At 39.8% G+C, this 14,531-nt stretch overlaps 1 protein-coding gene across 1 annotated transcript; it reads right to left on the bottom strand.

The window, feature by feature from the left end:
• Positions 1-883: 883 nt before the first annotated feature.
• On the bottom strand, positions 884-14,173 carry LOC137795304 (protein phosphatase 1 regulatory subunit 1A-like; the record flags this gene model as incomplete). Its single annotated transcript, XM_068592679.1, has 6 exons — positions 884-1,368; positions 2,528-2,656; positions 4,461-4,643; positions 6,084-6,147; positions 6,297-6,334; positions 14,113-14,173. Coding segments are annotated over 6 exons (555 nt in total), but the record flags the coding sequence as incomplete, so codon positions are not given.
• Between the last annotated feature and the right edge of the window lie 358 nt (positions 14,174-14,531).

Genomic DNA, 14,531 nt, shown 5'->3' with positions numbered 1-14,531 from the left:
TGTGTTTGCTCATCCAACAAGCTGAATTGCAGGACAAGACGGGTTCGCGTGTGTGAGTTATGCAGGAACGCCGATGTGGTTGTTTAAATATTGGGACTCATGTTGTGGAGCAGGTGTTGCTTTGTCCGTTCGATTGAGGTGGTTACTACTTTATGCAAATATGATATAAAATGAAGACCAGAGCAGTTTTGAAATACATGTATAAAAGGTTTCTGTTTTTTTCATTTATTTTTTTCAAAGTTAAGCACAAGACAAGTAATTGGTTGCGTAATGCTGTTAGGGCTACAACTAGCGGTTCTTTCAGCAAATAACCTGCTGATTATTTTCCTGATAAATTTGTCTATAAAATGTCAGAAAACAGGTAAAAATGTCCCCCAGAGATATTGAGTTTGAGATGACGTTTTCAAATGTCTTGTTTTGTCCGACCAAGAGTTCAAAACCCGAAAATATTGTATTTATAATACTAGATTATATGAAGGAAACCAGCAAATTCTCACACTGGCAAAATTTTAACCAGAGAACTACGGAATTATTCTGAAAACAATAAGCATATTTTTATATTGAATATTAAAATGTTTGCCCATATATGTTCTGTAAAATAAATAACATGACATAATCGTTTTATTTGAGTTGTTCTTTAAATAATTAATTTGTCGCTGTCCAATCCAGGAATTAAAAAAAACAAACTTTAATATAGTTATATGGTTAGTTTAATTTACTTTAAACTGTCGATCAACCCAGATGTGTTACTGACTCAATTAAGTATCAGCATCTAACTCACCTAACTCGAACTGGAATTTAAAAGTGGTTTCAGTCACTGTTATTTATGAGGTACTAATACATTTTATTGCTTTGAGATGGAACAATAATTATAGGAGTCATGGCACATTAATGATAAAAAACTGTCCATAATGATTGTAGATAGAATATGTGTTGCCTTTGAACAGTAAAGGGGACATTGTGCATGTTGCCTAAGTGGTGATAGTTTATGAAAAGACTTTCTCTCTTTCTCATTGACTAGATAGTAACTCCCACTCTGGTTCATACATACAGTAAGCTAGTTTTAGTTTGGCGTATCATCACAATTACATAATTCTCAGGGGATTTTTATGAGTGTAAATAAGTGTATAAACCTTTGTTCTTGTTCTCGGAGTGGTAACTAAGGCCTGACTGTAGAAGAACTGAGATGCCCTGATGTATCTAAAAAGAGGATTTGCAGACACAATCTTCTGTCATTGTGTTGGGCTGGTTGAGAAGACTGAGCAGCCTTGTGTTTCAGAAGGCCGCTCTATTTTTCTTTCTTCAGGCAGCATTTCTTTGTCTTCTCCTCTGCCGGCTGACTAGCACTGGATGTTGCTGCTTTTGTGTCTGAAAAATATAAACATAACATACTGAGGCAAGATAAAAGAAACAGAAGAGGCTGACTCAGAAGGCTCTGATGGACGCTCGCAGCTTGACAAATAGATCATTGTAAACACCATCATTCCACCATAGATGGTTGTCCCTCCAAATGGAGAGAGTCAGATTTATGTTGCTTGTTGTTTAACTATATAGAAAAAAAAAGGTCTACATACATATAACCAATGCAGTGTTCATGTAGCTGGTAATATAAGAGTGATACAGGGCATTTTAAAAGGGTAATGTCTTGTTTTTACTTCGTAAAACCAGAAATTCTAACCCAAGTGTAATGGGGATAGGACACATCGACTGAAATCATTAGCATGTCCAGCTAAGTAGCTTATAGTAAGCTAGTTACTGCAAGTACATCATTAACTAACTAAATTATATTGTTGGGATACTAGTTTACATTAGAGAAAGCTGAAATTAAAAGAATGAAAGACTAACTGGGAGGATGCGACTCAAGAAATAGTCGAGACACAATCTGCAAGAGAGAAGACACCTCACTCTGTTTGGGTAATAAAAAACACCTGATAGTACAGTGGTGTTACAGAGCAAAGCGTCTTACCTCACAAATGATCCTGGGACATTTTGAACTCGGACGCATCTTATATCAATTTGCATTAAATATTGTCTTTCCATTCATTTAAATATTCTGTCTGAACTCACATTAAGACATAAGTTATGATGAACTACTATGCCTGTGTTTTATATATACACTTGATTTTAATTTACACTAAGCTTTCTGTTATAACAAACTGCATTTTCTTGATTAATATGTCCACGTAGATCAAATGTAGAGAGAAAGAATTTAAGAAATTAAGAAACAAACAAAGAAAAATACAATCTACAGTAATGACAGAACACACACAGTCTCCCTTCAGCTGCACAAGGACATGTTTTCCCCTTCAGTATGAGTTGCCTCTCAGGGTATTTCAGCCACAAGAGCACCCTGTGAAGTGTGGATCAAAGCCACTTCACAGACGTCCGTTGACAATCCATGATTACATGACACACAGCCCAGCCTGTTCAACTGTTAATATTTTAATAAACCCTGCCTTGTGAACAGTCGGTGAAGAGCCCCCTGAGGGAAAGGGTTTCTGTGTAAACACGGATCCTTTGACTCTACCTGGTTGTGCGTTGTTTTGCTGCGATGAGGGATCTGCTGCGTTGGCAACGCTGGAACTATCCTCCTCCTCCTTGGAGAGGGGGCATTCAAGTCCTCCAGCAGCTTCTAATAGACTCTCCCTTGAGAACTCTGAAGGGGGCAGAAAGACAAATGGAGGGTGGGTTGAAGGTGAAGTAGAAAAAAAAACAATACACTTTCCATCACACCGCATGGATAAAAGTACCTTATTTTCTATATTCTCTGTTTAATTATGTTCGGGTACAGAACTTCACCATGATAATAATCAATGTCACCTGACATTTACAGCTGCATGTTTTCTAGTAACACTGTGTGAATTCAAAAGGCTGACCTAAAAGTGAAGCCAACCTCCACTGGATTAGTTTTAATGGTGATTGATTTGTTTTCCCAGCTTCCCCTTTGCTCCTTTCATCTGTACTGAGAACATTAATAACAGCTCCTCCATAACATGGGAGCAATCTATTAAAAACGGTCATAGTTTTTGTGGTTGTGTTCAAGTGAATTAAAAGGAAAATAGACACAATTAACTACTAGAACAACAAGAATAGAATATCGTATTCACACAAATGGGACAGATGTTGAATCACTGCGACCTTTGCCCACCAAAATCTAATCAATTCATCCTTGAATCCAGTTGAACGTTTGTGCCAGATTTGCTTCAACTAGCTGAAGGCGTTCCTGAGACATCGCGTTGATGAGAATGAACCGGACGGACAGACAACCCTGACATCATAATGCCTCGGGCGACGGCTGTCGCCGGCGTGGCGGCATGAAAATTACATTTTGGCACTTGAGAAAAGCAGCCCTCATAATGCATTAGTGGTGGGTAATTACTGAGTGTGTACAGTATGTGCTGTACTCAGGAAACCATCCATTCACCTGCCATTAAAGTTAATTATTTGTCCTGAGCTTAAAAGCTGATTCCCGTTTTCTCATCAGCTGTTGAGGTATTTGCCACGCTGGCACTTTGAACCTGGTAAGTGTTTTCATTTCATTAATGGTTTAATTATAGGCTCCTTTTGCAAAGAGTTAGATGAGTATGTCGATACCACTCTTGTGTCTGAATTACATATAAAGCTACAGTATGCAGCCGGTTAGCTTAGCTTAGCATAAAGACTGTACTCAGGGGGATATCTACCCTGACTCAGTTCGAAGAAAACCAAATCCATCTGAATCCAAAATCCATCTACCATCTATCATGTTACAGCAGATTGTTTTAATCTATACAAACCATGTGAAATAATGGCACACGCATAACAATGCTTTGCCTTGCATGTATAAGAAACGTGACAACATGGGGAATTGTGAGCAAAGGTGTTTATCTCAATCTTTTAGTTTCACTTTTTTTAATTCCTCTCTAACTCCCAAAGCCTATCATTAATTTTACATACACCCCTTCCAGGCATATTTTAGCTTTCTGCCTGATTTTCTGCTTCACGTTATCGCTCCCAATTTTCCCCAATTCTACATCCTTCCTTCATAATAATTGTGATGAAAAAGGACTCGCCTCATCTGCTCTTTTCTCATGGAATCACGCCATCTATTTTTCAGAGGCCACAGCAGTGACCTCCTTATCTTTCCTTCCCTTTTGCATCCTCATGTATCAGTCCTTTCATTCTTTTTCTTTACTTCTTGCCCTATATATATATATTTTTGACATACTCAATTTTGACTCTCTTTATTCTATTTTCTATTTAAGTTGAAAATTTAAATTGACAAAAACTCACTTTGCTTCATACCTGATCAGTTTAGATTGTGTGTCGGAAAAAGACAAAACATATTCTATGGCAAGATACAATGGAATACATTTACAGCTGAGGTTTCATTTTGAAGGACTCTTGTGTTGTAGGTTTTAAAAGAGGTTTGTGTTGCTGAAAAGGCAGACACAATGCACTAGACATTCAGATCAACGTACCCTCCATTTGGCAGCGCAGCTTCTCAAAGGCCTCTGCCGTGGCCTCGTCATCATGTGGGAGCTCCTCTCCGGGGGGAAAGGAGTCGGGGCTGGGCCGGTCCGATAGGCAGCTCTCTGAGGAGCACTCGTCCCCGGCTCCCTGCTGTTGCCTGTACAAGTGATGCTCTACCATGAACTGCAGCTCTGGGAGGAGAGAGAGGTGGAGATAAAAGAGGTGAGAGGGAAGCGGGGAAAATAAAAGTTGGTTGAGAGCGAAGAATCAACAGGGGAAGGAGAGGAAAGATGAGAAGGGAGAGGAGTGGATTGGAAGAAATAGTGTGATTTCCCCCAACAAATCATCGGGGAAAGGTTGGAAGGAGGATGAGCAAGAAAAGTTGATCGAGATGACGGGAACCAATGGGAGAAGAGACGTGGTATGAGCAGTACACGGGAACGTGAGATGAAGGAAGAGACTCAATGAAATACAGCACTTTAAAAGAATATTGTAGGTTAAACATTCTTAATGAACGAGCAAGATCTGATTAACATCCAGCAGTGTTTGAAGTGAGGGGGCAGGTAAAGATACATCAGAGTTGGGAGATGATTTGTTTAATCATTTTCTTCACTTACCTTCATCCACGGTTTCATTACTCTTAATCGCCTTGCAGTGGGAAACTAAAGCGCACCGATTATCTCCTCTTTCCATTAGGAAGCGACTCATCACACTTGAAGCTATTAAGCTGTGAAACTAATTGAAGAATAAACCTCCAATAGCACTAGCTTGTACTTATCTTCTCATTATCGTTCCCTTGCTTAGGTATCTTTGTTGCAACGTATTCACTATTGTATTGCATAAATCATTACATTATGTATTTGTGTTAAATTGGATGTTGACTTAAATTTCATTGCATTGCAGTGACACAAAAAAGAAGAAAAGTCTTCAGTTGTAGTCAAATGCTGGGTTCTGTGTGTGTATCATCTTCATGTTTTCTTCAGGTGGTCACAGGACCCCTTGTGCCCTAATCTCCCAAAGACACACTTTGAAGCAAAAAAAATGGAAATTGGGAGAAATTCTGGTCAGAATAATGAGTCTCAGCTACGACAAGCGCAGCACTGTGTGGCTCCAGGGTTGAAATAGGACACTCAAAGTAGACCAAAGTCCAACTATTAGCTCAGCTCTTTCACCAAGTAAGTTTACTTTGCCAGACATCGGACTTCCTCGACTCGATTGGACATGCTAATAGCTTTGTCACATTAAATGACGTGTTGGAATTTTTTACATTTTGTCTTAAAACCAGACTGATGTTCCCATATGCATTCTTGTATTTTATACTCTCCAAACCTCAGGACAAGGCCTCGACGAGCATAGGCCAACAGATCCTTTGTGGTCTATTATCGGTGTGTATTGTCATTTAACACAATTACTGCAATACTTTGATGGGAGATGAAGTTTTAATTGTTAATATATGCGAGTTTCAATATACTTGATAATCAGATTATCATATTATCTCTCAGTTAAAAACATATCATTTTAGATGTAGGTACTAGTGATTCAGAAAAACACTTTTCCTGTTGTTTAACGGCTACTGAAAGTGTGATCAGAGACATAAAACATCACACATAAAAGTAGATAACTCACTCTACCTTTCATTGTAGGTGTTCCCTTGGGCCCTTTTCGCCGCTGTCGAGGGGAGTTCAACAAGGCTGCCTGTAATACATCAATGTTTCTTATCAGCTGGGCAGAGAGCCCAAAGATTCAGGACATAGTTTATATACAGATGGAGTCAATTTAAAAAAGAAACTGAATTCCCATAATTACATTTCTCTAGCTTTCTGTAAGAGCATGAATTAAATTACCTTGTACAACTGGTTTGGGAGACGATCTTCATCTATTTCTGCAAGAAAGCAAATTCACAGTTACGTATACAACACACACTACAACAATACAAATATAGGACCTAAAACAAATACGGAATGACCAAGCAAACATTGTGCAGCCTTGTGGCTGTCCATAATAGCAGAGTTGACCTCTTCAGCGTGTCAGTGTACAGTCGCTGCAGTGCTGCTGGCTCTCCAGACACCAGAGTGCATGCAAGGTGACCTCGGGCCAGATGGTTATCTGACACACTGCAAGCCAGCTGCAAGTGTTTGTTCCATCAAGCATGGTTGGTGAAATTGTTTTTATTATTCTCCACTCTCCTTTTTTTTTAACGCTAATCCACTCTCGTCCTCTTCCTGATAGATCCCTGCATGCAGGCAACTGCTGATGATATAAACAGTAAAACCGTGTTTATCCAAAACCCCTTAAGGGAAGTAAGTGTGTAGCATATTAAAGTGTAGTCTGGAGCTGAGGTGATTTACAATGCGTCGGTAGTGTTTTAGGTATATAAAGCTCAAATGATTGCAGTCTAAAGTGAAATACAACAGTCCTGCAATTGTATACCTTCTTGTTATGTTTCTAATATTTTACCATCCTATTTATATAAATGACAGTTGGTTAAATCACAGAAACAGTTCTCTGTATTATGTATACAGTTCAAGAGCATCATAAACACCCTAATAAAGTTGAATCAACACTTCTCTAAAGCTGAAGTTTCAACAACAACAAACACATTATAACCTTCATTATGGTTAGGTTTATAGCAGGACTCTCCTGTGTTAGTTTAAGCTGGATGTGACTAATAAACTGGCAGCTGGGTGTATATTACTACAGCAAAAGAAGCTGCAGTGTGTGCATAACCATGGCTTTAGAGATTATTTTTGTTCAGGAAATCTCCAACATGAAACTACACTAACGTGAAACACATGTGGCTCCAACTGGATTAAGATTGATCATCTGGAGTCAATATGTGAAACTGGATTCTGTGCTCACGAAATGAAAAGACTGGAATAGAAACAAAAACGCCGTTGACTGGAGTACAGTACAACCATTAACTGTAATCAATAGTGATTGCGTTGAACGCTCATCCACCGTGTTTCCAGCCGAGGAACTTTTTTCTAGGACACCACCTTGTTGCTTGGCAACCTATGCATCCCTAGGCACTAGGAAGGCACCGTGTGTGTGTGTGTGTGTGTGTGTGTGTGTGTGTGTCTGTCTGTCTGTCTGTGTGCATGCCTGAGTGCGTGCGTGTGCATATATTATTCCTACTTAAAAGTATGCACTAGGTTGTTCAAAATGTCAGTGATGTGCTGGTTTCTTTATTCATTTCTCTCTCTCTCTCTCTCTCTCTCTCTCTCTCTCTCTCTCTCTCTCTCTCTCTCTCTCTCTCTCTCTCTCTCTCTCTCATTCTTTCTGCAACAAAAACAAAGTTATTCACGAGTGGTGAATAAAAATCTGACACAAAAGCCATAACATTTTATTTCAAGAGGGATTCATCTTTATGCCCTGCGTGTTTATGTTGATGCTTTAATCTGAATCTTATTTTTAGTGTCTTCCAGGAGTTTTAGAAGGTTCATACAAACATCATGGATTTTGTTTCAAATCAAATTCATACATTTTCCATGTAGGAAATATGCAGTCTTGAAATGTTCTTTAAGTTAGAGAGTAAAACCTAAAGATGAAGAAATGCTATTGACAGACAGCTGTCAAACTATGGCAGTCTGAAAATGTAGTTGTATCCCATTGGTGCAATATGAAATATGAAACATTTTATTGAACCATAAAAAAGTTCCACACATGTTTGCAAAAAGAGAAAGTAAATATCTTAAAGACGTATGTAAGTCAAACACATTCCGAAATAGAAAATAATTTCAGTAAAAGGGTTCATCTGTGATTGCAATTTTGAGATGTTTTGACTGTGTAGCTTGCGCATGTTTTGTGATCAGTGTAGGCGTAATATTCTATGGCTTCAGCCCACACCTTTTGAGTCCCCGCAAGAATCCATTTTCGACATCCAGATGCATGCTATGAATGCATGACTACGGCACTGCTTTTACTTTTAAGGTGATTTATGTTGGTGCGCGCGCGCTTCCGTAGCCTCACAGACTGCTAGCTTCAGTTGTCAACGAGCAGCGCTGCTCTCGCGAGCTGCTTCACCTGAAAAAAAAAAAAGCTCTCACACCGTCAGCCTCCGCGTCCAGATTGAAAGTTAATCGCGCATGCGCAGATCACTTTAAATCAGTATCCAGAGCTACCAACCCTCACGGTTTGGCAGTGTAACACACGCCTTTGCATGTTTTCACACGCTCACACGCTCACACAACCAATGTCTCGTGGCAAAAAAAAAAAGAAAATTAAGATTTTGGGCCGAGATGCGTTTGTTCCTTTTCAAACTCCCCGACGATAGATAGCGCTAAGGAGCGCATCTGTAAACCTGTCCGCTGCATGCTCATCATATTTACCCCAACGAGTCCCGAAGTCAGCAACAGAAGACACAGCTGCGGGAGAAACTCAGGAGGAGCAGAGAGACTGAGGTATCGGGGCTCTCAAGTGTCTCGCGTTGAGCGTGACTGTCACTCATTTCGGTCTTAGTCACGCCCTCCCGCCACACAGCTGTCCAGCAGCAAAATCTCACTCCAAAGTTTATTGAAAAGTTGGCAGCTCTGCACTAGTTTTTACTTCCTTATTGAATTTGGCACATAATGCGATTAATCAGTTAATTGTTTTCAACGTTGCCCAACCCTCTCTCTCTCTCTCTCTCTCTCTCTCTCTCTCTCTCTCTCTCTCTCTCTCTCTCTCTCTCTATATATATATATATATATATATATATATATATATATATATATATATATATATATATAGTGTAGATTGTTAGTAGTAGCAGTAGCATAGCAGCAGTAGTACTATAAAATCTTTCACTCGGCTCATATGCAGATTCTTTTCTCTGTGTATCGAGGCCATCTGTGCTGCAGAATGAGAAAAAAGGCCAATAAAGAAGGCCGTTCCAGCAGTGATGAGTCTATCACTGCAACTCCCAGCTGACTGGTTGTCTGTCACAAAGCCAGATGGGAACAGAGTCAGTCTTCTGACTCCACTTTATTCCGCCAAGCATTTCTAATTCAGCTGCCGACTGTAGCTGGTGTCGATTGATATTTCGTGTATTGCATTTGATGAAGAATAATGAGAAAATAAAAAAATAAAAAAAGAAAGCGCTTGCACTCTGTCTTCAAACTAAAATAAAAGAAGGTCTTAAAACACAGTCAGTCATGCAATATATACATATATATATATATATATATATATATATATATATATATATATATATATATATATATATATATATATATATATATATATATCTTCCTGCATTGCAACTATATTTATAGTTCAGAATATCTCAAACTGGAAGTTTCAATTCTCGATCAACTAAGTGCAGCGAGAACAAGTGAGATAACGTATTATGTAATGACCTTTTTTAAAACAAAACCTAAAAAGGGGCAGCAACATTTTTTAATTTGATTGATTTTGTGGTGGAGAGAAAGCAGTAAAATCAATGTGTAAAATCAATTAACTTAATTTACAAGAACAATGTTGTCAGGATAATTTTGTCAAAGTTGCCTGACGCAGCACTAATTCACATTTTCTTGAGGAGATGTTCTCTTACAAAGAAACTAAAGCTTGTAGTTTTAGTGTTTTTTACACTCATAGTGCCAGCAGGGCGAGCTGAACACGAGGATATATTTTATCATGTCACAGTTCTCAGATAAAGGGAGAATCTGAAAGATGAAGAAAGTCAAAGTGAAGAACGATTAGTCCTGCAGTTTGCATAAGAAGACAGGTATAAACCACAATGCTCATTAGTACAGCATGCACACGATATTTGAATTTGGTAAGGTATAAAGTCATAAACACTGTGCATATGTGGATCCACCCCTTATTCACAATGGCAGTGAATGGAAAACGGACATGAGTGTCATCACTGTAACTTCTGAAAACCCTACTTCCTTTATGTTGCATGTGTGTGTATGAGTAAGATGAGTCAAGACATTTTGCATATTCTTGCTTTGCGATTCATACATTTTCTATGTATGAAGTGCTTCAGGTGGCAGCACTCACTCTGCCACAGAGCAGCTGCTGCTGATGCTTGTGGAGATGAAATGATCTCAATTAAAAGGAACTAATTCAACATGATCGTTTTATGTGAGATTTGTGGTTATTTACTCAGCTTTATGTTTAAATTGTAGTTGTCAGGTGCATTTATAGAGTATTATAATATTCTATAGCCATTATATAATATAATAATCTCTTATAGTGTCAATATGTGTATCTATTATCCAGTGGCAGTCCCAGAACCTTCTAAGCCTTCTACACAAATACACTACATATATAATAATTATTTTTTGTCTATTAGCTTATTTTCTCATGTCACAGCTGCCTTCATCTGTTCCTCTGCTCCTCAAGGCCTCTCGTATGGCTTTTTGGGATCTGTTTAACAGCATTTTTAATCAAATCACATTTTCCTTTTTTTTTATTTATGTAAGATTAGCCTGGTTAAAACACATGGAAGAGGCTTCACGAGACCCTCGACGTGTGATTGGTAACAGGGCCCGTGTGACCATTAACATGCGCTGTGATTGTTTATGTGAGGTTTATGTGTGTCCGGTGAGTGAAATGCTGATTATGTTACTGTTGTTTGACATTTACAGTCGTATTTAATCATAAACTAGCCACAGCGCTGTTGTTGCTGCTGCATCTTGTGGTGCTGGTGCTTCTCCCCGCGGCCTCTCCTTGGTGCTGGGAGAGGTTGTCACCGGCGCAGCTGTTCTGCAATGTCATGTCCGCACTGTGCAGGGTCAGTGTGGCGGTTTTGTTTGTTAGATTTGGACAACATGCATTTTTGTTGACCCGACGGGGTTGGGCTCTCCCTTGCTGTGCTGACCCTCGCCGTGCGCCGCGACCGGCTCGAGGTCGGCTTGGAAAAACTCGGGCCGAAGCTGGCACGCCGGCTCCGGCCGCATGCTTTAGAGCGCCCGTGCCCAGACCTCGCTGCTTCCCGGGGCCGTGGAATGTGTGTTTGCTGTGACTTCTCGCCCCGGATGGTGGATGAACTGTATGAATGCGCCAGGTATTGAATGTGTTGTCTGTGACAGTCACTGCAGGGACACTTTTTCCTTCCAGTGCGCCCGTGATGTGGACTATACGGCACTCATTGAAGGCCTAGGTCTAAAACCACAGCCCGGCACTGCTATTACCCCTGCCAGGAAGAGTGAGTGTGCACGACACCTTTGCCTATCTTGTCCTCATTGGTGTCTCAATGAGGGTTGACCAATAGTGGGTCGTATTCATCCAATCACACAACACAGCAGTGGTTGTTGCAGACACACCTGATAGAGATCTGCACTCTACTCAGTGTGCCTTTGTAATTTCAAGTGTTTTTACTGTTGCTACATCTGGATAACCTGCTGCTAAGAAAACCATTATCCAGTTTGGGAACAGAGTACATCCATTCATCTATTTCTTTCAAAGGACAAACACTCGAGCACTGCTGTAGCTCTTCATGAAACACAACATACCAAAATCAAAGTTTCTATAACGTTGTATGTACTAAAATGATAGAATTGATTATTCTGGTTTTGTCAGACGTTTTTTTTATCCACCTCGAGTTGTCTATTTCAGACATGAGCGCTCCTCTACAGGAAATATCTAATGTGGCACAGCGTGCATCTCAGCTGGCTGTACTTCTGTTTTGTGTCTGTTCCTCTGATGTGCTATTGGGGTTCACAGTGCACAGGGCAGAACAATCGGCAGAGCATTAAATAATGCAGAGCTCTGTCTGATGTGGGGCACAACATTACTGCACAAGCACAGCTCCCCTCCCTCGTCATCATCATATCTATTCCTCCCCACCCCATTCCCTTCCTCTCTCGCACATCCTCGTTCTTACACACTCATAACTGTAACTGTCTGAATCTCTGATTGTGTCTCTGTTGGTTTTAAGGTTTTTTTTTAACTTGTATCTTTTCCGTGGCAAGGCTTTTTATCTCATAAGTTCTCATTTTGATGACACATACACATGTATACACACACATACACACACACACACACACACACACACACACACACACACACACACACACACAAACGAACAAACACAGATGCAGCTCGGTGTGAAAATATAAATCCATCAAAAGTCACACAATTCTTCTCTAAAATTAGTTTTTACTCCCCAAACATTGTTGAGGGCAAAAATATAGCCAAACATGTTCTGCAGTAGACTGCAATAGATCTATCAATTCCAGAATTAAAACTGGTTTTGTCCCAATTTGTTGAAGAAATATTTAGAAGCTTTGCTTTTATCCCAAGGCGTCTTCACCCGCGTCTTCTGCCATAGAAAACTAACTTGCAATAAAATCTGAATTCAGTTCAAACTTTCTTTTCTGTTATTTACTTTTGTACGGGTAAAGCACAACACAACCAAAGAAACAAACAAAACCCAAACACGTTTAAAACTCATGTAAAATGACAGGTAGCAATATAATATAACGTTGGATAAACAACACGTTTCCTCTTCACCTTTAATCTTAGCTACGTTGTCTCACTTTCTTTCTCCCCCATGCCTTTCACTTCACAAATTATTTCACTAATCGATCGCCTCATAAGTCTCTTCTCTCTCTTTTCTTCTTCTTGCCTCTGATCTATTGAGCAAGGCGAAATGTTCAAGGTTTTCTCTGCTATTTCATTCAGAGATCAAGGTTGACTCAGAGATACCCTGCACGCGCTCAGTGTCCAATTACTAAATGAAAACACGGACACATGTAATTAAACACAGAGACACATTAAGCAAAGAGATCGAATACTTTTTTAATCAGACCCAATTAGAACGACTGTTGTTTCAATATAAAAACACTCAACTCTAAGAGATAACATGCTGTGAGTTAAACAATACAACATTGTCAGTCTCTGCTTGTATCCTCAATGACGCATCAGCTCTTCCTTTAATCCCACGAAACAGAGAATACCACCTTCGGTTTTCTCACTTGGAGAAACTTACACTCACCGCCCTATATTCCCAGCTGATCATCCTTTTAATTTGGGTCACATTACACACTTACACATCGAAGCACAGCAGAGGCAGTGGGGGAGGCGCTGGATGACTCACAGAAGAAGGCAACTCTCCAGAGGAGCACTGTTGTGTTTGATCATTACAATCCCGTGAGAGGACACACACACACACACACTGCTGTTTTTGTTGCTCTAATGCAGCAGGAAGATTCACGTGGGTGCAAAATGTACTTAAGATACTGCAATACAGCAATCACAATAAGAAATATGAATGCCTGAAGAATATTGTGACGACGCTAACTTGTTATTTTTTGGGGATTTATCTCCCATCTGGGAATAAAAAGCTCAAGGTTAAGATGTTTAGGTGATGTTTAGTTTTGGTTGCCTGTTAGTTGAGCTGCATATGTAGAGTCTGAACACCAGAGATGAACGGTTAGTCTACAGCAAAGTGTTGACTAGTAATTTTGATACTTAACTGAAACCTCTAATTTCCACTAACCTGGAAGTTTGGTTTTACTCTGTATGATCATCTTGCCACTTATTCTATTAATGTTCTCCGTCTTCAGTAACTTGGAGAGTACACTTACCAAAAGCAATCTTGGCCAAAATTACAAAGATAAGACCCAAGATTTAATAAAACACAATCATCAATGACGTTTCTAGATAAACACAATGACCAAAGTGACAAAAATAGCCTGCGTGTGTGCATGTGTTTGCATTTCAGTGCCTTACCAGGTGAGGATTGATCACTGGATGCCACTAACGTGGCAGGCGTGGGTCTGCGTCTTCTGATCTGAAAAAGTGAGAAAGAAACCATGCATAAACGACTTCTTAAAAACGTTCATTTGAAGGTTGTTCTTGAAGGTCTTTAAGATTGAAGTAAAATATAAAAATCTTGTCTGATGTAATTCATCACAGGCTATGGCCTCTCATGACATATATTGACTCAACCAATCACAAATGCTAAGCAGTGCACTGAATCGTGTGTCATTGCTCAGCCAATCAGGGAGAGGCGAGCGCTGCTCCCTCAGTGCCAGTCGTCTGGACAACACAGCATCCACTTTCTCTCATGATGCTGGCAGCTCTTGACACAGCCTGTGAGCAATGCTGGATCTCAACAGTGCAGCGAGATCAGCAGGGAAGTCTGCCAC

This window comes from Clinocottus analis, unplaced genomic scaffold, assembly GCF_023055335.1.
Source record: "Clinocottus analis isolate CAN_PGR_092001 unplaced genomic scaffold, fCliAna1.0.p SCAF_275, whole genome shotgun sequence".
NCBI classification, from domain to species: domain Eukaryota; kingdom Metazoa; phylum Chordata; class Actinopteri; order Perciformes; family Cottidae; genus Clinocottus; species Clinocottus analis.
The sequence above is the reverse complement of the archived record's forward strand: the minus strand, read 5'-3'. Positions and strand labels throughout refer to the sequence as shown.